Consider the following 22,753-nt stretch of genomic DNA (forward strand, 5'->3'; position numbering starts at 1 on the left):
GCCTCTTGTTTGGTTCACCTTTTCTCGGCTCTCTCTACACTTCCCACACCTGCTGTCCCAAACCTCTGCTTGCTTTTGGCACCAAACCCTTCTCATCCTTTTCACTCACAGGTGATTTCACCTAATCCTGTACAGAAGAGTCTTCTTTGAGGAGCTCCTCAAATTCACCCTCCTCCACCTCAAAATTCTCTTGCAGCTCGGCTCCCTCTGCACCTAAGGAAGAGCACATGACCAGCTCCACCCACACCTCCCACTGCTCTTCCCTCCCCCTCCCCCCCACCCCCGACCCCGGGCAGCTCTAGCTCAACCTCTCTTCTGGCTGTGGCTTCCTCCTAGCCTCTCTACCGCAATTACTCTCCAAAGGCACCCCATGACCTTCGAATTCTCAAACACTGGGCTCCAATCTTAGACCCAGATTTCAAGATGTCCACCTGTGATGGCCCCCTAGAATACCCACCTGCCCCTCAATCTATCATCCAAATCCAAACCTGCCAAATTTCCTGTCTGATCTCCCTGCTTCTGTGAATGGCACCACCTTTCCCAGAAGCCTGACCTGACAACCTCAGTGTTATCTGACTCCTTACTCGCTCTGATAACCAGCATCTACTCAGATCTCAAGCCCTATAGATCTGGCATCCAAAGTGCCATTCACGGACTTCCCTGATATTGATTGACCATGATGTGGTTGTCCTATCAGCTAATAAGCACCCAGAATTTGACATGATTAAGTTAATGGTGATGACAAAAAAAGCCAAGAAATCAGGGTTTTAGTCCTAGCTCTCATAAGTAGCTACGGGGTTTTGACAAGACTATGTTTCTGAAAAACGGGGAAATATCTGCCCTGCCTTTATCATAGAAAGTGTGATAATAGAATGAAACAATGTGCTTGAAAGCAAATTTCAGATGATAACAGCTGGGACTCTCAAATCACACAAGTCATGAAATGAGACATATATCCTTCACATAAACAGCCCGTAAATGTTAACGACTCTTACTATGTCATTATTATTGCATAGCTGATAAAAAGTGGAGCTGGGCTTCAAACTCTAAAGGTTGCTTTCTATATACTACAGTGTCCAGAGGACCATGAAAAAGCATCACGTAAGCCTGAAGCTCTCAGCTCTGTTCATCTTGGGGCAGGAAGCAGGGATGGCATGTTTACAGGTTTGGAAATGAACATGAATGTGGCAGAGGGAAAACAATACTCAGTGAAAACTTTTAAATGGAGATCCTTTCAGATGGGGAATAAGAAGAGAGAAGGTTAAAAACTTTAACCTATATGCTCAACTGAGTTCCTTTTTTCTTAAAAGAATGCAGCTGCAATCCACCCTGAAATGAGAGCATGTGGGCTTAAGTAGGTGTGACTGAATCACCCGACTGTGGGCGCACAGGGTGTGGACATGGTGGCGGGGGGCGGGCGGGGGGCGGGCGGGGAGGGGGGGGAAGTAAGTGATGCATCTGAAATTTAAAAACTATTCAAAACTTCTAGGAAAAAAACCCAGTCTTTTCCACAATGAAATATGCCTTTGGCATCAGCAAAATGGTCAATCAATATCATATTATTTACATGTCTTTGTCCTTCTATCTCCTCCACTGACCAAGTGCACACATGCTTAAGGGGAAAGGAAGAAGAAAGGAGAAATTAACACAACGACGTAAGAAATGCCCCATCTCCTCCCACCCTGGTCTCGCTCATCAGTGTTGGTTTGGCTTTTCTCTACTCACTGCAAATCTGACAATGGAGTGCACCCCACTTCTCCCATTTTCATAAGAAGTCTAAGCATTTTTCCACGAGGCCTCTACTGTATTCACTTCTCAAATCAGAAATATAGATTGTTTTCAATCTGTTAAGACAGTTCACTATAGGGACTTCCCTGGCTGTCCATTGGTTAGGACTCTGGGCTTCCACTGCAGGGGACACAGATTCGATCCCTGGTCAGGGAACTAAGATCCTGCATGCCACGTGGCAAAGCCAGAAAAAAAAAAAAGATAGTTCACTATTTACCATAAAACAATCCCATCCCCACACATACAAATTGTGATATCTTGTTAAGAGCCATCACATATGTAAGAGATCAAAGGTTTTTTGTAAACTCTAAACAAAACATGTGATTTTTTTATGAGAAACTTGATAAACTTACTCTGTAATTTATGTGGAAGACTAAAAGTCCAGAAAGAGCTAAGTTAACTTTTAAAAATTAGGAAGAGATTATTTGGCCTACCAAATATTATGATACACTACAAAACAATATCATAAAATAAGGAAAGTAAAATACAGAATATCTTTATTACTTAGCATAGGGAAAGACTTCCAAAGACTCAAAAAGCTCAACCTATAATGTTAAAAAAAAAAAAGGTGAATTTGATTACATAAAAACTAAGAATTTCTGTTAAATGAAAGTCACCACAGACAAAATACACAGATTATGAATTGAAGGAAGATTCTGCAATGTCTATAACTGAAAGGGACTGGGAATTCCCTGGCAGTCCAGTGGTTAGGACTCTGTGCTTCCACTGATGGGGGCCCAGGTTCGATTCCTGCTCAGGGAACTAAGATTCCACAAGCAGCATGGCACGGCCAAAGGAAAAAAAAAAAAAAAAGTGTAAGTGAAAGGGACTAACATCTATAATGTACCAGGAGCTCCTACAAATCAATAAGAAATCAAATAGAAAAATGGGCAAAAGATGCGAATAAGCAAACCAAGCGAAGGAAAAACTGAATAATCAACAAGTATATGAAGAGATGCTCCAACTCATTAACTATCAAAGAGACAGGAATTAAAACAAGACAAAACCAATATATACACAATGGATGGGCAATAATTAGAAGACTGGATAATGCCAAAGAAAATCTGAACTCTTGCTTTTTGGAACACAGATACAGCCATTGTGGAGAGCAGCCTAGCAGGAGTCAGTAAAATTAAGCATGAGGAAACCCCAACAATCTCACTCCTGGTATTTCCCAAACAAAGTCTCCATCGATCCATAGAGAACATATCAGAGGATGTTTATAGAAGTGGCAAGCTGCAGACAACCTTGGGAAATGGCAAAGTCAAATGTGCAAGATGCTCACGCGGAACACTACTGGGTGGCAGCCGGATCTACCTCTGTGTTGCTCTACTGTACGGACAGAATATTGAGGGAGAAAGTTAGAAATGACTAACTACCAGGTTTATATTTATATGAATTAAAAACACATACACAGACTAGAGTCTACAAGGAAATGTACAAATACGTGGAAATATGTGAAACAGGAGCAAGAGAATTGTGAACAGAAAATAGAGGCAAAAGGGAACACATAATACAACAAATATGAGTGGGAATTGTAAGGATTGAATACAAAACTCCTCTGCAACTGAGGTCCTTAAAAATCCAATGCATCTACCTTTTCCACATGATTATTTATCCTTTGGGGGATAACGTAAGATTTACGGTAAGAGAAACTAAAAGATCCTCCTCCCATATTTGTTAGCATAAGTGTTCACTGTTCTAATCTTTATGTGTTCCCCAAGACTTTCCAGTAGGGGATTATCTTTCACTGGCTTCACCATTGCTCCTCCAGAACCTTCTCATAAGAGTTAAGTTGCTTTAACAATTCTCCTTTCCCTTGGCAGGGTGAGCATTTGTTGAAATGCTGCTCTTCCATAAACAACAAAAACAACAAAACAAACCTCTGGTATTTATCTGTATTCAGTTCATTAGATCTAGAACATTCTGTACATTTTAGTCATGTTCTAAACAGAGCAGATTCTCCCTAACATCTTTCACAGTAGAAGTTTTGCAGGTCCTTCATTTAACTGACTAGTTACAACACTGTCTCAGAAATATTTTTAAGTTTAACATATATATGTATTATATAGCTACGCAGTCCAGAAGAGAGAGTCCTTGTCTAGCGAGCCTAAGAGATCACAGTGTTTTTCCCAGTTTGAGAGGACCTAGCCAATGTATTTTGTTTATTTGGGTGATTTTTTTTCTACCATTAACGTTTTATTTCCCAGTAATAATACTGTGATTCATAATAAGTGTTCCAAAGAATAAACAAACATGGGTTAACTGGTTAAAACACCAATTAGATGTTGAGGTGGGTAAGTCAGATAGTATCACCTTTAAGAACCATCCTGAAGAATGACAAGATGAAGGCATAAACCAATAAACCCCTAATACACAGGATTTTAGGTAATAAATTAGTGTCAGGAACACATTTCCTCTGGAGATAGAATGATCCCATGTAGCTGATTTATTTAGGACTCCCATATCCATGGCACTAACTGGGGAACACATAGAGCAAGGAAAAGAAGTTTTCATTTTCTGCATTGTAAACAAATGATCCCAACACATTCTCAGCAGTTTCCTAACTTTACTATATCAAAGACTATCTTACTGCTGCCCTATAAGTCCCTTGCAAGATACTTCATTTCTGAATCTCTAACTTCTAGGTTGCACCAACTTGCTACACTTTGTAGACATCTCTTTGCTTGCGCAATGTTCCATTTCTGAAATATACTATTTCCGCTTTGATTTTAATAAGACAGGGAAGAATGAGAATCAGGTAACTGGCTGATATCAATTCACTGGCTCATTTAGTCATTCTTTCATTAATCATTTAACAACTGAGTTCCAGATAACATACATAGCAAGGATGAAACTAAGCAATGTTTAGAAGCTGTAAACTTTTCTCACAAGAAGTATTTGCTAGCTCACCAGCCTCTTTCCTAAGGGGGTACAACCATGGTCTGAGGTCATGGACATTTAGGCTTAAGGCCTGACATCGAGATTCAAGAATTCCCAGTTCTTCATTAAAGAGCTTCACTAAGACTGGACACCAATAAGCAACTAAGTAAGGGTTTTTAGGAAGTTAAAACCTGATTCTCACCCCAACATACAGGCTGCCCACACAGAGAGAAGCTGTAGAAGTGAGCCTTGGGGTCAGGGAGCTGAGCTAGATTCAAATACTCTACTACAATTTTCCTTTCATCTGCTGTACAAAGATCACTCAGTATTCCAACTATTCTAAATCTTTAGAGGCATTTTGCTGCTGGATAAGGGAAATCACATACCTCCTTTTTTAATTAAATGGGGAGGGGAAGGCCAGAAGTCATCAGTAAGAGATAAATTTATTTTGTTCAAATAAATAAATGACACCCCTGTGAGAGATATAGGTCTTACTTTATAGCAACAGTGATCAAATGTTTCTCAGTCACAGTTCCACTTGTTTCATGAACAATTCTAACGGTCCCATTTATCGGGACCTTACAATCTACAGGGTCACTAGCTCACCTCTGAAAAATTTCCCTGAGTTATGAATTCAGTCTTCACGCTCCTCCCTGAGCCGAACATCGTCATCTGTCATAGCATTGCTACTGTTCCGTCCTTATTACCGACTCTCTTGTTTCTTCATTTTCTACTTCATACCTCACATGTTTTTATGGGTGTATCTGCCCACAAATTACAATCAGGGACGGCGTTAAAGGCCCAGAGCTCATTTTAAAGCTGAAAATATATTCTGTTCTTGGGCTAGTTTTTCTTTTTCCCCTTCATTGTTGATGCCAGAGCCACCAACATCAAAATCACTCAGGATTATTACTCCACATCCCGACCTACTGTGTACCTGCTAATCTATTTTAACATAGTGATTCTATGCACACTGGAGTTTGCAGAACTACTGCTCTAACCCCGAAGTGGAAAATAAAACTTCAACGCAGTTTTAAATAGTTCTCTGGGCTTCCTTATCTCTCAGCGCCTGAACCTTCTTTGGCTTGGGTGCTCAGTAAACATGCTGAATGAGAACGTTCAATCATGCAAAACTTCCACAGGGCCCTGCAGGAATATGCTACGTCAAAGTGCAAAGTGTAGTTACCTTGACGTTCAGAATGTGTTTCGGGGGCACTGCGGGGAGGGGGTGTGCTCTACGGATTTGATGGTTTGTTTGCCTGCGGAGGAAGGGGGAAGTGGGTGGAGGGAAGGAACGCAGCAAGAAAACGTGGGACCTCACGGCTCCTCCGCAAGTTCAAAGGCGCCGCCCGCCCACGGGGGAACCTAACCACGTGTCTTCGGGTGGTGAGTGAATCACCCCAGGGATTAGGAGGCAATAAACCACCGAAGCGCGGAGAGCGGGTCGCAGCGTTACCGGATGGCGTCAGGTCGTGGAGCGCGGGGGACATGCTGCGGAGTCCTCTCCTCCTCGGGCCGGGGACGCGGCGGGGAAGACGCACCCTCCCTCCACACGTGACGGCCCAGAGCCACGCCAGCCAGCGCGGGGCCAGTGGTTCACACAAGGCAGGAGTCCGGGGGACACTGAGGGAGGGGCCTCCCCTCAGGACCCGGGCGCGGCGCGGCGACGACAGGCGGACCCCTGGCCCAGACCACTGCTCAAGCACGTGCTTTCTTCTCGGCCACCTGGCCTGTCCTTGGCAAGGGCCTGGCGGCTAGACCCGCGCGACCGGAGGCTGGGTCGCCGGGAGGGCGCGGGATAGACCCGAAGAGGAGGACGACGTGGCGGCTGAGGCGCGGGCCGAGGCTCACAGCCCCCTAGGGGTTTGGGGCAACTCAGAATACTGTTAGTTTGTGCGCGCACTCCAGCCTCAGCGTGGGAGGTCCCGCCCTTCAGGCCCGTGATTGGTCTGTAGGAGCTCGTCGCGGCTCTATGGGCTGCTAGATCTCAACCACTCACCTGAGGCTTTGCCTCAGGGGTTTCTGGGAGATGTAGTCCAGGGTCCCAGGTGCCCCTCTTGAGGCTTTGCGCATCTCAGCCCAGCGCCCCAAAGTGCGGCCGCAGGGGGTCTCCCCAAGTTTAAATCCTGGTGTGAAGTTGGCGCTGACCTCAACATGTTGTATGATGTCAAGAGCCCGGTACTTGGGAGTCTTGGAAGACCAGGTACGAGTCACTCTTTACTCTTGACTGGCGCGGGGCAAGATACTTAACCTCTTCGTCTCCACTCTACACTTTATAAAATAGGAAATGATAGGGTGGTGATAATTACTATTTTGTAAGGTTGTAGTAGGGATTAAATAAGATCGTGTGAACGCGCTGGGAAAACTATGAAGTACATATATGCGTGTTAATTGTCACTTACTGACAATAAACGTTTATTGAGCGCTCACTATGTGTCAGGCTTTGGGGTACACACTTGGAATGCAAAGACAGACAAGGTACATCACCCCCCCACACACACACCTTTGTCTTAAGAGGAAGAACTCACAGTCTGGTTAAGACTAGTAATTGAACAGGGAAAAAATAAAATAAAAAGAATGACATACAGTGTGCCAAAGGAACTCAGAAACCCAAGGGTGTTGGGGGAAGGTTTCGAAGAAGACGCTGAGTTCTGAAGGAAAGGTGTGTGCCAGCTAAGACCATTCCAGCTGGGAGAAACTCCCAGCTAGAACACAGCACTTGAGAGAATTTGAAAATAAAAGACAGCTGTGTAAGGCTAAGCATGCTAGGAGGAAAAACAAATTAATCTAGAAAAAATAAAAGAGACAAAATTATGAAGCCTACTAACTTTCAAAAAGAGCACAAATTTGCTTGCCCTTCTCATTTTGCTGTATGTAATTGTACCTCAATTGTTTAAATCTACAAAATTATAGTAATGTGTATAGCATCCTTACCAAAGACGGTCATACCTGGAGGGGGGAAAATGGAGTGAGTGGGGAGAGAATGAAACAAGAGTGTGAGAGGGAGGGGATATCCCTGAAGAGCTGAAGGTCTTGTTAAGATTGTAAGGGCTAGTTTTAAATTTTTCACCTATCTCTCCAAGTTTGTTGATGTCTCTCTTGAAAAGTGATCTTAAAGGCATCTAGTCATTTACTATCCCCTATCCTAGTAACAATTCCAGGTATTGTATATCAGTCTCTGTTGTTAGCAAGTCGTCAGAAGTTTACTTTCTCAGATAAAACTGACCAAATTCACCATTTTCTTAGTTGTAAAAGGGGAACAAGATTTAAGGGATACATAATGCCTAAAGCGGCAGTGAATTCCTACTACAAAAACTCACACAACTTAAAAGTTCCAAGAATACTCGTGTGGGTTGAATTGTGTCCCCCCCAGGAAGATATGTTGAGGTTAGTCCTAGACTCCCGTACTTGAGAATGTGAACAAATTTGGATATGGGGTGGTGGTTGATGTAATTAACATGAAATCATACAGGAGCAGAGTGGCCTCTTTATAGGAAAAGGAGAGAGATGCACAAAAAGAAAACAGTCACGTGACAGTGAAGGCAGAGATTGGTGTGATGCAGCTACAAACTGTGAAGTAAAATTCATAGTTTATGGCCAGACAAGAAAAATGTAAACATAAAAAATTCTTCTCTGCCCTTTGGCCTCCTCTCTCCCGGCACTGTGCATCGTGTATCTACATTATGCATGGACCACACCTTCTGCATCAGTAGGTTGCTGCTCCACCATAAAGAGCAACATTGTCCCAGCACCAAGACAACTCCTTAAAAGATAACATGCCTTCTTGAGCTTGTAAGGGGTCACATGACCCACCACCTTGTACTTGCAGATCCGGATTATGTAAACTGTCAATAATAGGTCATTTCATGTACAGCACTCTGTCTCAAAAAACGTAGGTAACAGTGCCTTTACTTCTAACCGGCGGAACAGTTCTCAGAGCTTTCTGAGATGCTTTTCCCCAGTTATATCCTCAAATTTGACTCAAATAAAATTTTCTGTTTCTTTCTTAGATCGACTAATTAATTTTTTGTCGAGAAAACCAAGGAATGCCAAGGATTGCTGGCAAACATCAGAAGCTGGAAGAGACAAGGAAGGATTCTCCCCTGTAGGTAATTGTAAGAATTATTTTTAAACTTTCTCAGAAAATGCAATGTGTGGCGGGTTCTGTATTTTGGTTTCTGTTTTTTTCTTCTTTGATTTGGATTTTTTGGTTTCGGGGGGTGGTTAGTTGTTATTGTTTGGGGGGGTTGGTTTTGTTTTGAATTTGTTCTGTTTTTTTTCTATTATTTTTTTCTTTTGGTTTTGCCTACGAGTAGTCAAATATTTTTGTTTAATAGACAGGAATCTGGTACTTAAGATGTTGAATTGAGAGCTAAACTTGATAATTGCTAATCTATCGTACTTATAAATGAGGTATAAGGAGGGGAAAGTGCTCTGACAAACACTTTTTAAAGTTCTGTCTTTGAATCCTGGAAATTTGTATCCTAAACACGGAAGGAAATCAGAAATAATTTTTATTTTATTTTATTTATTTATTTTTTAAAACCTACACTTCATTTAATATGGGTGCTATTTTTTTTAATTATTTATTTATTTATTTATTTTTGTTGCATTTGGTCTTCATTCCTGTGTTTGGGCTCTCTCTAGCTGTGGTGAGCAGGGGTACTCTTCATTGCGGTGCACAGGCTTCTCACTGCGGTGGCTTCTCCTGTGGCAGAGCACGGGCTCTAGGAGTGTGGGCTTCAGTAATTGTGGCACATGGGCTCAGTAGTTGTGGTGCACAGGCTTAGTTGCTCCACAGCATGTGGGATCTTCCCGGACCAGGGCTCGAACCCGTGTCCCCTGCATTGGCAGGTGGATTCTTAACCACTGCACCACCAGGGAAGTCCCATAAATAATTTTTAAATTGAAAAGAGTACATGAAGAACGAATTCTTTTCTCATAACCAAAAAGGTAACTGGTTAAAGTTCAAAGCGATCTAAACTAATCTAAAGTTCAGCAACCTAAACCAGTTAGTATTTTGCTTTGGTTTTCTTTTAAAATTTCAACATACAGGTGATTTAAAAGAATTAAGTGAACTAGCCAGTATTGTTTTCTGGCTCAGACTGGAAAGTGAAGTGCAATTAAGATAATCAAGTTTTGGGGAATTCCCTGGCGGTCCAGTGGTTAAGACTTGGTGCTTTCACTGCCTTGGCTGGGGTTCAGTCCCTGACCAGGGAACTAAGGTTCTGCAAGTTTCGTGGCATGGCAAAAAAAAAGAAAAAAAAAAGATAATCAAGTTGAAACCTAGAAATTCTATGGTTTGGGGGACATAATCAAACTCATTAAAAGATAAGAGTTCTTGTTATACTGGCTTTTAAAGACCTAATTGTTGAAATCCTATGAATTGTTGGGGCATTTATTTATTTCACAAATATTTATTGACACTGTTATCTGCCGGGCATTGAAGCTAAAATAATGAGACAAAACAGATCAAGGTCCTGCAGCCTAGAGGGTATGACAAATGATAATCAAATATATCATTATAAAACAAGATCAGTGCCACGGAGGAGGCTCTTTATAAGCTAGTTTCTGTTATCATCCTTGTTTACTGATGAGAAAACCAAAGTAAAGAGAGGTTGGCTGGTCAGAGTGCAAGAGTGCAACAGTGTTTACAATTCACTGATCACAGACAGGTATAGATTTGTTTGTTCCTTCTCCACCCCCACTGCTTCGCTTAACTAACCAAGAAGAAAAAGGGAAAAAAAAGGAAAGAGAGAAGTTAAACAACTTGCTAAGAGGTGGTACAGCTGGGCCTCAATCCTGGGAAAACTGGTTTCAGCATTCCTCCTCTTTATCTGTAAGCCAGTACTTCCCCTTGAATAGCTGATGAAAGACCCCTCTAGGCAGAAAAATGGACACACGGAATTGCTTGCAATTTCAGTTGTTACTCAGATTCCCTGGCCTTAATTTACAGAATAACACGAGTTTATAAAATGTTGCCACGTCATTAGAATTGAACAACTGCTATCTTCATGAAACCATGGAATTTTAAGTATACTACATTTTCAATGGGAGATATTCCTACTTGGCTTTTGGGAACAGATAAACCTTTAATGTTTAAAGGGTTCATGTTTAAAGGTCACCAAACGTCATCCCCAGAGTGTTAGTACAAGACCTTCCTGAGCTCTGGTAGGCCAGGTGCCTTGCCTGCTCTTTTGCCTTGCTTACTTAAGTCTTTAAAGTCTTATTTTAGTACAGACTTTTTCTGGCTTGGTCCTAGCTATAGCTACAGCGACATTTAATACCTGGCACACGGTGGCATGTGAGGAAATAATGTTTGCAAGAATAAATTACTGGAGAAATACTGCAGTCATCATTCTCTGGACATCACCACTAGCTCAGTTTTCATAGCAGATGCTTTACTGGCAGAAAGAGAGATTTTTGTTTTATTTTGTCTTCACCAGGATGTAATTTGAAAGCTATAATCATTCTCTAAGATTGGAAATATGATTCCCTAATTAGCCAATGGTAAGATAAATCTCACTAAGGTTAACATTAAATAAAGCAAAATAATCCCCAGGCCAAGTGTAATTTGGTTAAAGGTATTAATCCTGGTGAAGAAACACCTGTCTGTCAGCAAATGTGGGGTTCGGGGCCGAGTACTGGTTAGGATTGGAGGCATAGACTAGGGAACTCGGGAATGTTCACCTGGTTGCTGGGATCTTTAACCCTGTTCCTGAGATGAAAGTGCAGCTGGTATCTATAATGGAGATTGCATACCTCAGGTTGTCCTGGTTTGATAGCATTAGTCTTCAAAGGCATTCAACTATTGCCTGGGTCTTTATAGAAAGCTAGTCTTTCTCTGGTGACAGACAACTGTGTTGGTATTGCTCTTCACATTTAAAGTGGAAAAATACTATACTTGGTGTATGATTAAGAATAGCCACGTATAAGTATCATGTACTTCTAAAACTATGTGAGGTAGCTTTTACACTTGGTTAGCCAGTTGGTATTAAGAACCTTAATATAAGGGTTCTTATTATAAAACCATCAATTTGGATGTTGCACAGAAATAAACTATAGCCTGAAAACGTTAAAATTAAATAATGTATTTTTCTTCAAGTAAATATTTAATCACCAATTATTCTTTCATTCTATTTGTCAAACATTATTAAGGTACATTGCAGGATTAGTTCTGCAGTGTGTTCAATCTTGGAATTTTTGTTATTAGGAATTAAATTAATTTCAAAGAAACTGAAGCCTATAGCCTTGTTCAGATTATCAAAATATATAATTAATATTGACAGCAGAACTTTAGAAAATTCAATAAAACAAGTGCCAATTAAATACCTGAAGTGGATAAGCACCATGTCAGGTGCTTTGGGGAATATAAAGATATTCAAAATAAGATTCCTTCCCCAAAGACCCTTCAAGACAAATTATGAATGAATAAGACAAAGCAGATCATAATAAATGGAATAACGGAAATACAAATGAAAAGCTACTGACTAGGGAAAAGGAAGTAAAGTTCATTCAAAATATGAAGAACTGAGAAAGATTCATGGAAGGAGGTGAGTTTGGACTACAAAAAATGGTGCTATGGGCTGAATGTTTGTGTTCAGATTCATATGTTGAAATCCTAATGCCCAATGTGATGGTATTAGGAGATGGGGCTTTGGGAAGTGGCTAGGTCATGAGGATGGAACCCTCAAGAATGGAATTTGGGGTCTTATAGGAGAGGCCCAGCAGGGCTCCCTTGTCCCTTCTGCCGTGTGAGGATATAAAGGGAAGTCTGCAACCAAGAACAGGGTTCTCACCTGACCATGCTGACACCATGATCTTGAACTTCTCAGCCTCCAGAACTGTGAGAAGAAATATCTGTTGTTAATAAGCTACCTAGCCCGTGGTATTTTGTTAGAGCAGCCCAAACGGACTAAGACAAATGGGTAGGAAGGAAAAGGGTATTACTTGGCTGCAAGTAATTTTTTGAAGAAGGGCACATAGATAATAGACGTTCTAAACTCTGCCATATGTAAAATGTCTTTCTACTGTTCATTTACATGCACAACTAACTGGCTGCCTATGAAATTCTTGATACACAACCTTTTCCCCTCAAAGCTGATTGCTGCATTGTCTTCTTTTTTTTAACAGCTTTATTGAAATATAATTCACATATCATGCAGTTCACCTATTTAAGGCATATAATTAAGTGGATTTTGGTGGTATTGGTATAGCTTTTGGAGGAACTTCAAACTGTTTTCCATAGTGGCTGCAGCATTTTACGTTTCTACCAGCAATCTACAAGGGTTCTAATTTCTCTGTATCCTTCCCAACACTTGTTATTTTTCATTTTATTGTTAATAGCCATCCTAATAGGAGTAAAATGGTATCTCATTGTGGTTTTGATTTGCATTTCCCTAATGATTAGTGACGTTAAACAACTTTTCATGTGTTTATTGGCCATTTGTATATCTTCTTTGGAAAAATATCTACTTAAATTCTTTGCCCATTTTTGAATTGGGTTGTTTATTTTTTGTTGTTGTATTGTGGAAATTATTTGTGTATTCTGGATATTAATCCCTTATCAGATACATGATTTGTGAATATTTTCTCCCATTCTGTGGGTTGTCTTCTCACTGTCTTGATAGTGTCCTTTAATGCATAAAAGCTTTTAATTTTGTTGAAGTCCAGTTTATCTACTTTTTTTATTACTTGTGCTTTTGGTGTCATATCTAAGTCGTTGCTAAATCCAGTGCGATGAAAGTTTTCCCCTGTGTTTTCTTCTAAGATTTTTAGAGTTTTAGCTATTAAGTTTAGGTCTTTGATCCATTTTTAGTTAATTTTTGTGCAGGGTGTAACATAAATGTCCAAATTTATTCTTTTGCATGTGGAATCCAAATTTTCCCAGCACTATTTGTTGAAAGGACTGTCCTTTCCACATTGAATTATTCCTCAATTCTCTATTCCATTGGCCTATATGTCTGTTCTTGTGCCAGTACCACACTGTTTAGCTTTGTAGTAAGTTTTGAAATCAGGAAGTATGCGTCCTTCAACTTTGTGCTTTTTTTTTCTAAGATAGTTTTGGCTATTTGGGGTTCTTTGAGAGTTCATATGGATTTTAGGGTGACTCCTTCTGTTTCTGTAAAAAAAAAAAAATGCCATTTGAATTTTGATATGGATTGCATTGAATCTATAGATTGCCTTGGGTAACATTGACATCACACAATATTCCAGGTCATGAACATGAGATTTATTTGGTCTTCCTTAATTTCTTTTAGCAATGTTTTGTAGTTTTCAGTGTGCAAGTCTTTCACCTCCTTGGGTAAATCTATTCCTAAGTATTTTATTCTTTTTAATGAAGTTGTAAATGGAATTACTTCATAAGTTCCATTTCACATTGTTAATTGCAAGTGTGTAGAAATACAACATCAACACCTCAAAATCAGTTGTATCTGCAACCTTGCTGAATTCATTTATTTGCTCTAACAATGTTTTTGTGGATTCATTAGGATTTTCTACATCCAAAATCATATCATCTGTAGAACAGAGATAATTTCACTTTCTTTCCAATTTGAATGTCTTTTATTTCTTTTTCTTGCCTAATTGTTCTGGCTACAACTTCCAATTCTTTGTTTAATAGAAGTGGTGAAAGAAGGCATCCTTGTCTTGTTCTTGATCTTAGAGGAAAAGCTTTCGATCTTTTATTGTTGAGTATATTAGCTATGTGTTTTTCATTTCATATGGCCTTTATCATATTAAGGAAGTTTCCTTCTATTCCTAGTTTATTGAATGTTTTTATCATGCAAAGGTGTTGCATATTATCATATTCTTTTTCTGGGTAATTTCAAATGTCTTATCTTCAAGTTTGCTGATCCTTTCCTCTGTCGGCTCAAATCTTCTATTAAATCCCTCTAGTGAGTCTTTCAATTCAGTTATTGTGCTTTTCAACACTAGAATTTCAGTGTGGTTCTTTTTGATCATTTCTATATCTTTACTGATACCCTCCTTTTATTCATACACCATTTTCCTGATTTCCTTTAGTTCCTCTGTCCATGGTTTCCTTTATCTCATTGAACATATTTAAGATAGTTGATTAAATGTCTTTGATTAATAATTCTAATATATGAATTACTCAGGGATGATTTTTGTCCAATTCTTTACTTCCAATGAATGGATCATACTTTCCTGTTTCTTAGTATGTTTTGTAATTTTTTTGTTGAGAACTGAACATTCTGAGTATAATGTTTTGGTAATTCTGGAAATCTAATTCTCCAACTCCACAGGGATTGCTAGTTTTTGCTTGTTGAGGTCCACAGCCATGTGAATTTTCCAAACTAATTTTGCAAAGTTTGTATTCCTTATTAGGTATGATCACTGAAGTTTCTCTTCCATTGTCTCTGAGGTCAGTCTTTGACCTTACAAAGATTTCCTTAAATGTCTGGCTCCCACGAGGGGAAAAATAGATCCTGTTTCTTTAAATCTCCTCCTTGCTGGGAAGTCTTTCCTTAAAAGTCCAGTGTCCAGTGAGATTATGGAATTCAAGTTCTTTATCCCCAGTAGACTGCAAGTTCTTTTTTTTTTTTTTAATTTATTTTATTTATTTTTGGCTGCGTTGGGTCTTCGTTGCTGCGCGTGGGCTTTCTCTAGTTGCGGCAAGTGGGGGCTACTCTTTGTTGTGGTTCACAGGCTTCTCCTTGCGGTGGCTTCTTTTGTTGCAGAGCACGGGCTCTAGGCACGCGGGCTTCAGTAGTTGTGGCACGTGGGCTAAGTAGTTGTGGCTCGTGGGCTCTAGAGCACTGGCTCAGTAGTTGTGGCGCACGGGCTTAGTTGCTCCGCGGCATGTGGGATCTTCCTGGCCCAGGGATCTAACCCGTGTCCCCTGCGTTGGCAGGCGGATTCTTAACCACTGCGCCACCAGGGAAGCCCAGACTGCAAGTTCTTTGAAGACAGGGACCATGCCTTATTTATCCTTGGATCCCCACTCTTTATCACAGTGCCTGCATACAGCAGGAGCTCAGTAAATCTTTGTGGAATAAATGATAATGTCTCAACTCCTAAGCTTTTTTTTTTTTTTTTTTTTGTCAAGGGACATATGGCCTCAGTCAGTGCTTGCACCTGCTTCACTCTAGTGCCCACCACTGGCCAAAGCTTGTCTGTCTCTTTCTACCCTAGGGCTTAGGTCCCCAGAAATTTCCCAGGGACCGTGGTCCCTGGGTGAGGGCTGTCTGCAGGGCAGCTCACCGGCAGAATAGACATGATGGATACTCCTGAGCTTGCTGCCAGCTTTCTCAAGGTTGATCTCGGCCAGATAAGAGGAGGGCTGGTTGGTACATGAAGGAGGTGCTTGATGAAAATGTTTGATAGGAGGACTGGTCTGACAGTGAGCGGTATGCAGGTGGAGTGACTGGGAGAGAGTCAAAGACCAACACCCACCTTCCACCCCCATAGAGAGCTGAGGCGGTTTTATGACAGAATATTCTTTCATGCATGGTAATAACAATCACTGCAAGATCCACGGAAGAAAACGAAGACATGATTTTGAGGAGGCTGTTGCAATAGTCCAAATAGGAGATAAGGGCCTGGCCTAAGGCAGAGGCAGAAGAACAGAGACACCTCAGATGGGTCTTCTGATCCTAAGTTGAAACCACTCAGTTTAGTGTCCCTGCCTAGTTTTATCTTCTGTGCCTGAACGTGAACTAGATTGACACAGACTCCTTTTGAAAGTTGATATTAACTAACATTGGATGTCCCTCTTATTTACTGAAATTCTCTCTTTTTTGGCTGCACCACAGCTTGTGAGATCTTAGTTCCCCGACCAGGGATCGAACCTGGGCCCCTGGCAGTGAAAGCGCCAAGTCCTAACCACTGGATGGCTAGGGAATTCCCCTGAAATCTTCTATCTTTAAATTGATATATCCCAAAACGTGGTTAACAAGAGAATTTTAGGTATGTGAAAGAACATTCCTTCTTTTGATAGATAGGACAGACAAGGAAGAGTTGACAAGGGCCAGCACTGCCCAGGCTACACTCCTGAGGTCTGGTGTCGGATTTGCTTGACCTCACAAACCCCAGCTGCCTGCCAAGACTCCACCCCAGAGCCTTCCATAGTTATCAAGAGTAAGTGGGGCAATGAACAGTTAGTTTATGATAACCATTTGGGGGCTGCCAGATGTTGGAAGAAGAGGCAATAAGCATATAATTCCATAGCAACAGCTTGGTGTCCACACAGCTCCCCACTGAAAAGAAATGCAGTGGTTGTAAAACGAATGAATGAATGACTGTGTTGAATTTGGTACAAAATGTCATTATCTCTCATTATCAAAACTCATACAAAGATACGTTGAGAGATTAAAAAAGAAATGGAAGTGAAAATGTTTAGTACAATCTAAAATATCCTAAATGTAGCTATACAACCAGGTCAGGAAGCTGTCAAGGTTAATACCATATTATTTAGGGTAAAGCTAAGCTGTAGTAACAGAGATTCTAAATATAATAGCTTAAAACATACACAAGTTTTTTTCTCCACATGGCAGTTTTGAAGAGAGCAGCCCATGTCACTGGGGCCATCTGTCAAACAGGAACCCAGATTTCTTCTAAGCTGTAGCTGTGCCATCCCTTCGACTTACCAACTATGAATGATGCCTACTATTTTTCCCTTAAAGACTCCTTATTTAGTCCAATATACTCAGGAAGAGTTAGGGGAAATTAATTTGAACACACCTTAGACAATTCCTTTTTTAAGTAAAATGTTTTTATATTATCATGTGCTTTAATTATATTTTCATCAAAATACTGGAGCCACAGATTTACAATAGATAATTGAAAAAATGGAAAACGTCCCCCATGTAGCCTAATTACCCAAGTCAGGCTAAATGATTAACTAAATCAGCCTTACTTTCTGTTGTTAAATAATAATAATAATAATAATAATAATAATAATAATCTGACTTCATTTTCAATTCAAATAAACTCTTAACACATTTTGAGGAATAGTATAAAAACCAGAGAAATAAATATTGCAACAAACCTTGTAAAGGCAGTTAAAATGCCATGTGCTAATAGAATTAAAATTTTCATTATGTAAATTTTTCTCATTTATGCAGTGTAATACGTACCTACACTTTTAAGTTATTCGTGAAGCAAGGGAGATGCTAAAAGGAGTGGCACTCCTTTGATAAGTGTGTGTGCTTATGTTTATGTGTACTGAAGTCGTGTTTGGGAATAATTAAATAAAAATCATGTATAAAATTAGGAAATAATTCCATTAATTTCCTTAGACATTCTGATCAAACTCTTTCAAAGTATTTAATGAAAGAGTAAAGTATAAACTGCCAAAAATTAATTACTCTGGTATCTAGCATGAATTTTATTTTTTGGCTAACATGAAATAGTACATACTGAATATTTTATAAGATGAAGTAAGTTCAAGATTGTCACAGGAAAATGTTGTAGGCTTGGATGACTGTGTTTTAAGTGCCTTTTTGTATAATACACATCAAATCTAAAAGAAATCATGTAAACAATTACCACAGGTTTTATCTAGTGAAATTTGAAAACCGTGGTTGTCTCAGAAAGCATTCCTACTACCGGCCTGTGCTGCCTTCTTTATTCAGTGGTGCTTTTCTGATTGGCTAACTCATTCTAAGGATTATTCTTTTTTTGTTTAATTTATTTTATTGAAGTATAGTTGATTCACAATGCTGTGTTAATTTCTACTGTACAGCAAAGTGACTCAGTTATACATATATACATTCTTTTTCATATTTTCCATTATGGTTTATCACAGGATATTGAATATAGTTCCCTTGTACAGTAGGACCTTATTGCTTATCCATCCTGTACGTACTAGTTTGCATCTACTAATCCCAAATTCCCAATCCTTCCCTCCCCTCCCCCACCCTTGGCAACCACAAGTCTGTTCTCTGTGTCTGTGAGTCTGTTTCTGTTTCATAGATAAATTCATTTGTGTCCTATTTTAGATTCCACATATAAGTGATATCATATGGCATTTGTCTTTCTCTTTCTGACTCACTTCGTTTAGTATGATAATCTCTAGGTCCATCCATGTTGCTGCAAATGGCATTATTTCATTCTTTTTTATGGCTGAGTAATATTCCATTGTATATATGTACCACATCTTCTTTATCCATTCATCTGTCGATGGACATTTAGGTTGTTTCCACGTCTTGGCTATTGTGAATAGTGCTGCAATGAACAATTGGAGTGCGTGTATCTTTCCAAATTATAGTTTTCTCTGGATATATGTCCAGAAGTGGGATTGCAGGATCATGTGGCAACTCTATTTTTAGTTTTCTGAGTAACCTCCATACTGTTCTCCATAGTGGCTGTACCAACTTACATTCCCATCAACAGTGTAGGAGGGTTCCAGAGGGTTCCCATTTCTCCACACCCTCTCTAGCATTTGTTAATTGTAGACTTTTTAACGATAGCCATTCTGACCAGTGTGAGGTGGTAGCTCATTGTAGTTTTGATTTCCATTTCTCTAATAATTAACAGTGTTGAGCATCTTTTCATGTGCCTATTGATGGCCAGGCATTTAAAACACTCTGATACTCACCATGAAAGGAATGTGTGTGCTCAGGGCCTGGGGAAATCCAAATAAAATCTTCTAAGCTCAGCAGTTGTGGCTCGCAGGCTCTAGAGTGCAGGCTCAGTAGTTGTGGCACACGGGCTTAGTTGCTCCACGGCATGTGGGATCTTCCCCGACCAGGGCTCGAACCCATGTCCCCTACATTGGCGGCGGATTCTTAACCACTGCGCCACCAGGAAAGTCCTGTCATTGTAGTTTTGATTCACATTTCTCTAATAATTAGCAATGCTGAGCATCTTTTCATGTGCCTGTTGGCCATCTGTATGTCTTCTTTGGAGAAATGTCTACTTAGGTCTTTTGCCCATTTTTCAGTTGGGTTTTTTCTTTGTCCTAAGGATTATTCTTGAAAATAGTTGAAAAGAATTGCTCATGTTTAAATAGATGACAAAAAAAAAAAAGCCATTTATTTCTTGTGGATGCTCTGATTTGCCATCACTTCTGCCCATTTGTTTTACCAACAGGGAAGTCTGCAGTGCTGTGGAGATAACTTCGGAAAGACCTTAAGGTCCCGGGGAATCCTTGGCTAGGAATTCTCACTGACAAATCACAACCACCTCCAGCTCCCAGCTTAAAAAGAATGATGGTTTGTCAGTTGCTTAAGTATTGAGTTATTAAGATGAACCGGTTTGCAGGGCAGAAATACAGACACAGATGTAGAGAACAAACATGTGGACACCAAGGGGGGAAAGTGGTGGTGGTGGGATGAATTGGGAGATTGGGATTGACGTGTATGCACGGATGTGTATAAAATAGATAATAAGAACCTGCTGTATAAAAAAATAAATAAAATAAAATTAAAAATAAAGTATTGAGTTATTAATGAATGAATCCAAAAGGGAAAAAAAAAATGTCTCCTTCTTTGCTGATTCCAGCTGAAATACGAGAACGCCTCACACAGGACAGTGCAATCACTGTGTAGGTTCCTACATCTGAGAAAGTTCATGGACACAGGCACACTCAATGCCTTCTTGTCAAATATTCCAAGGCAGCTGTGGGCAAATCTTTGTCAGCTTGGTAACAGTTAGCTACTACTTCTTAAAATACAAGTTTCTGACTTTATATCATTTAGATTTCTTTCTTTTCACTGAAAGGCTGTAGAGAGCTCATCTCCAGCTTATTTCACGAACATACACGAATCAGGTACGTAGCAGGAAAGAATATGAAGCCAAGTGTACCCATCTGAAGTTCAGCCATTGCCAAGCATTTGTATATTACCAACCAGATGGTGCAGGGGTTGGCCTGGCCATTCATACGGTCCTACCATTAAGCTTTCCAGTAAGAGCTTCTCTAATTGTCCGAGACTTCCTAACCCCATATTACTAATGACCCTTTCCATTACCTCTAATCCAGTGATTTTCAATTGAGGGTTATTAGAATCCTCCATGGAACTTTTAAAAAATGCAGATGTCCAGGTCATAACCCAGACCGTCACAACTTGAAACTCTGGGGTTAGGGCTGGGTATGCACACATTTTCAAAATACCTAGTGGGGACTCTGAAGTGATCTCCTGGGTAAAAATTTCTTCCTAATCCATTTAGTTTCCTAATCCATTTATCACTCACCTCTAACTGAGTCAAACCTTAATTCCTCATCTCAAATTTACCCTTTACCCAACAAGCCAGTCTCTAATAATTTAAGGGGGGCAAATACTAAACCAAATGAGAGTTTTTAATGATGATGGAAATTTTACATGAGAAAAGTTTGTGGTTAACCAAAGAAGCTGGTTATTCTTTGAAATAATAAAAAACAGGGATTCCTTTTCTGTTACAAATTAAGTTTAATAATTCAGCTTCAGAAATAAAAATAACTTCTAAAATGAGAGTATAAACATGTTAAGTGCTGTTTTCAGAGTTTATTTCCTTTTTTCATTTATTAGCAGGTAGTATTGATCCATTCTCTTGCCTGAATGTTGTAAAGAAATTAAAGTTTTAGGTAGATGAACTACCTATACCTATCCTAAAACACCACAAATCCCCCTAGTAGCCTCAAAGGCAGAACAACTTCCCATTTTTTCCTTAATGTTTATGGCTGGAGTATAGCACCTGCTCGAAGTAAAATAAGGAGTCACAGTTCATCTAAATGACACCCCAAAAGTGTTTGGCACTGAACTCAAGGACTTAGATATTTCAGGAATTTGTAAACTATCAACTATTTAATAAAATGAAGCAAATTAAATGAAATTTATAAAAGTTGAAGATTCTAAGTGGGCCAATTGTGTAAAGGTATTAAGTTACCAGACAGTCATGAATGGAAAATATCACATTTCCAACTACTGGTGGAAATCTACAAAAACCTGAGGAAACAAACTGTAGGTAACACGTTACTGCTTTTCTAGTAACACTTTAATTGCTGTTTACAACTGTTTTTGTTTATAATTCATGTCCTGATCATTAAGGACTCAGATATAAAAAGAATGCCTGCTTTATTCTCTACAGGCTGTCAACAAGATGGAAAAACTGGGGAGGTACACCATACGGTAGCACAAGCAGGAAAATGAACGAACACTGACAGATCTAGCTGATGGTGGGAGCCACTGGTGTCTTCTGCATGGGGCTTCCACGCGGACAGAGCCAGACTCAGGATGTGTTAGGATGCATCATCCAATCACAGCGGGAACATGCACTGAGTGCTGGCAGAAACATCTAGGAACTCCTACTACACGAAATGAATTCACCTGAAGTATGTAAAGGTTCTACAGTGAAAGAACTTACCTCTACTGTTGTTGAGAACTAGTCCTTTCGTACTAACTCTTCCTTCTGATGCCTTCTCTTCACCATATCATAAAACTCAAGGTATAAAGGAGAAGTTCTGCCTGGAGAGCTTATAAAGGTACCAGTTTTTGACTTGTCCCCTGTTATGAACTACTATCAACACCTGTTTGTTTAAAAACAGAGCACTTATGTACGGTCATCTCTTGAGAACCTAACATACTAACAAGCTCTAGACAAAGTACAGAAACCTGGAATCAATAAATAATCCTAAAAAACTCATTTTACCTAGTGATTCCATCTTCTTCCCCGGCAATTAAACTGACTTCCATGTTTCCTGAGGTCCCTACTTTGGAGGATGAGTAAGGCATTGAAACCCACTAATTAGACTACATAGTCCTAAATAATGAAGAGCTGACTATAACCTCTATCTAAAATGTTTTAAGTACTGAAGCTCTTTTGGGTAGTCTGTTTCTATTCCCTGGAAGTTCCATCTCACAATATTAAATTCGGCTAAAGAGGCGACAGTACCATTTATCTTAAATATAGCTAATCTTTGGATAAGCAAGAAAGTAAAACACCAGTATCCCAAATATATTCCCCTAGGGATAACCATATAAGCATATTATATATATGAAGAATATTTTTTAAAGTATCAAACATTTACTATTATTTTTCTGCTCTTGAATCTTGGGTATTTGGGAATTTTCCCATTTTGTACATTTCTTCTGTCCCTAGGTCTTCCTAATTTCACACTACTCAAGTAATTTGCTTTGTTTTA

At 39.7% G+C, this 22,753-nt stretch overlaps 1 protein-coding gene and 1 long non-coding RNA gene across 3 annotated transcripts in view; one reads left to right on the forward strand and one right to left on the reverse strand.

The window, feature by feature from the left end:
- The window catches only part of MTR (5-methyltetrahydrofolate-homocysteine methyltransferase), a 110,676-nt gene extending 104,415 nt beyond the window's left edge, over window positions 1-6,261 (reverse strand). The window contains exon 1 of one of the 2 annotated variants that reach the window (XM_082425502.1): window positions 6,128-6,261. In XM_082425502.1, coding sequence (XP_082281628.1) covers window positions 6,128-6,161 — 34 coding nt within the window. In that variant the 5' untranslated portion in view covers window positions 6,162-6,261. The remainder of the gene's footprint in view (window positions 1-6,127) is intronic. The other variant, XM_082425503.1, reaches the window with a different exon arrangement.
- A 482-nt stretch (window positions 6,262-6,743) lies between these two features.
- On the forward strand, window positions 6,744-22,722 carry LOC309643146. Its single transcript, XR_014253572.1, has 3 exons — window positions 6,744-6,874; window positions 8,682-8,780; window positions 19,726-22,722. It is a non-coding gene; the product is annotated as an uncharacterized lncRNA (long non-coding RNA).
- The last annotated feature ends 31 nt before the right edge of the window (window positions 22,723-22,753 follow it).

This window comes from Balaenoptera physalus, assembly GCF_965194825.1.
Source record: "Balaenoptera physalus genome assembly, chromosome: 14".
In the NCBI taxonomy this organism is placed as follows: domain Eukaryota; kingdom Metazoa; phylum Chordata; class Mammalia; order Artiodactyla; family Balaenopteridae; genus Balaenoptera; species Balaenoptera physalus.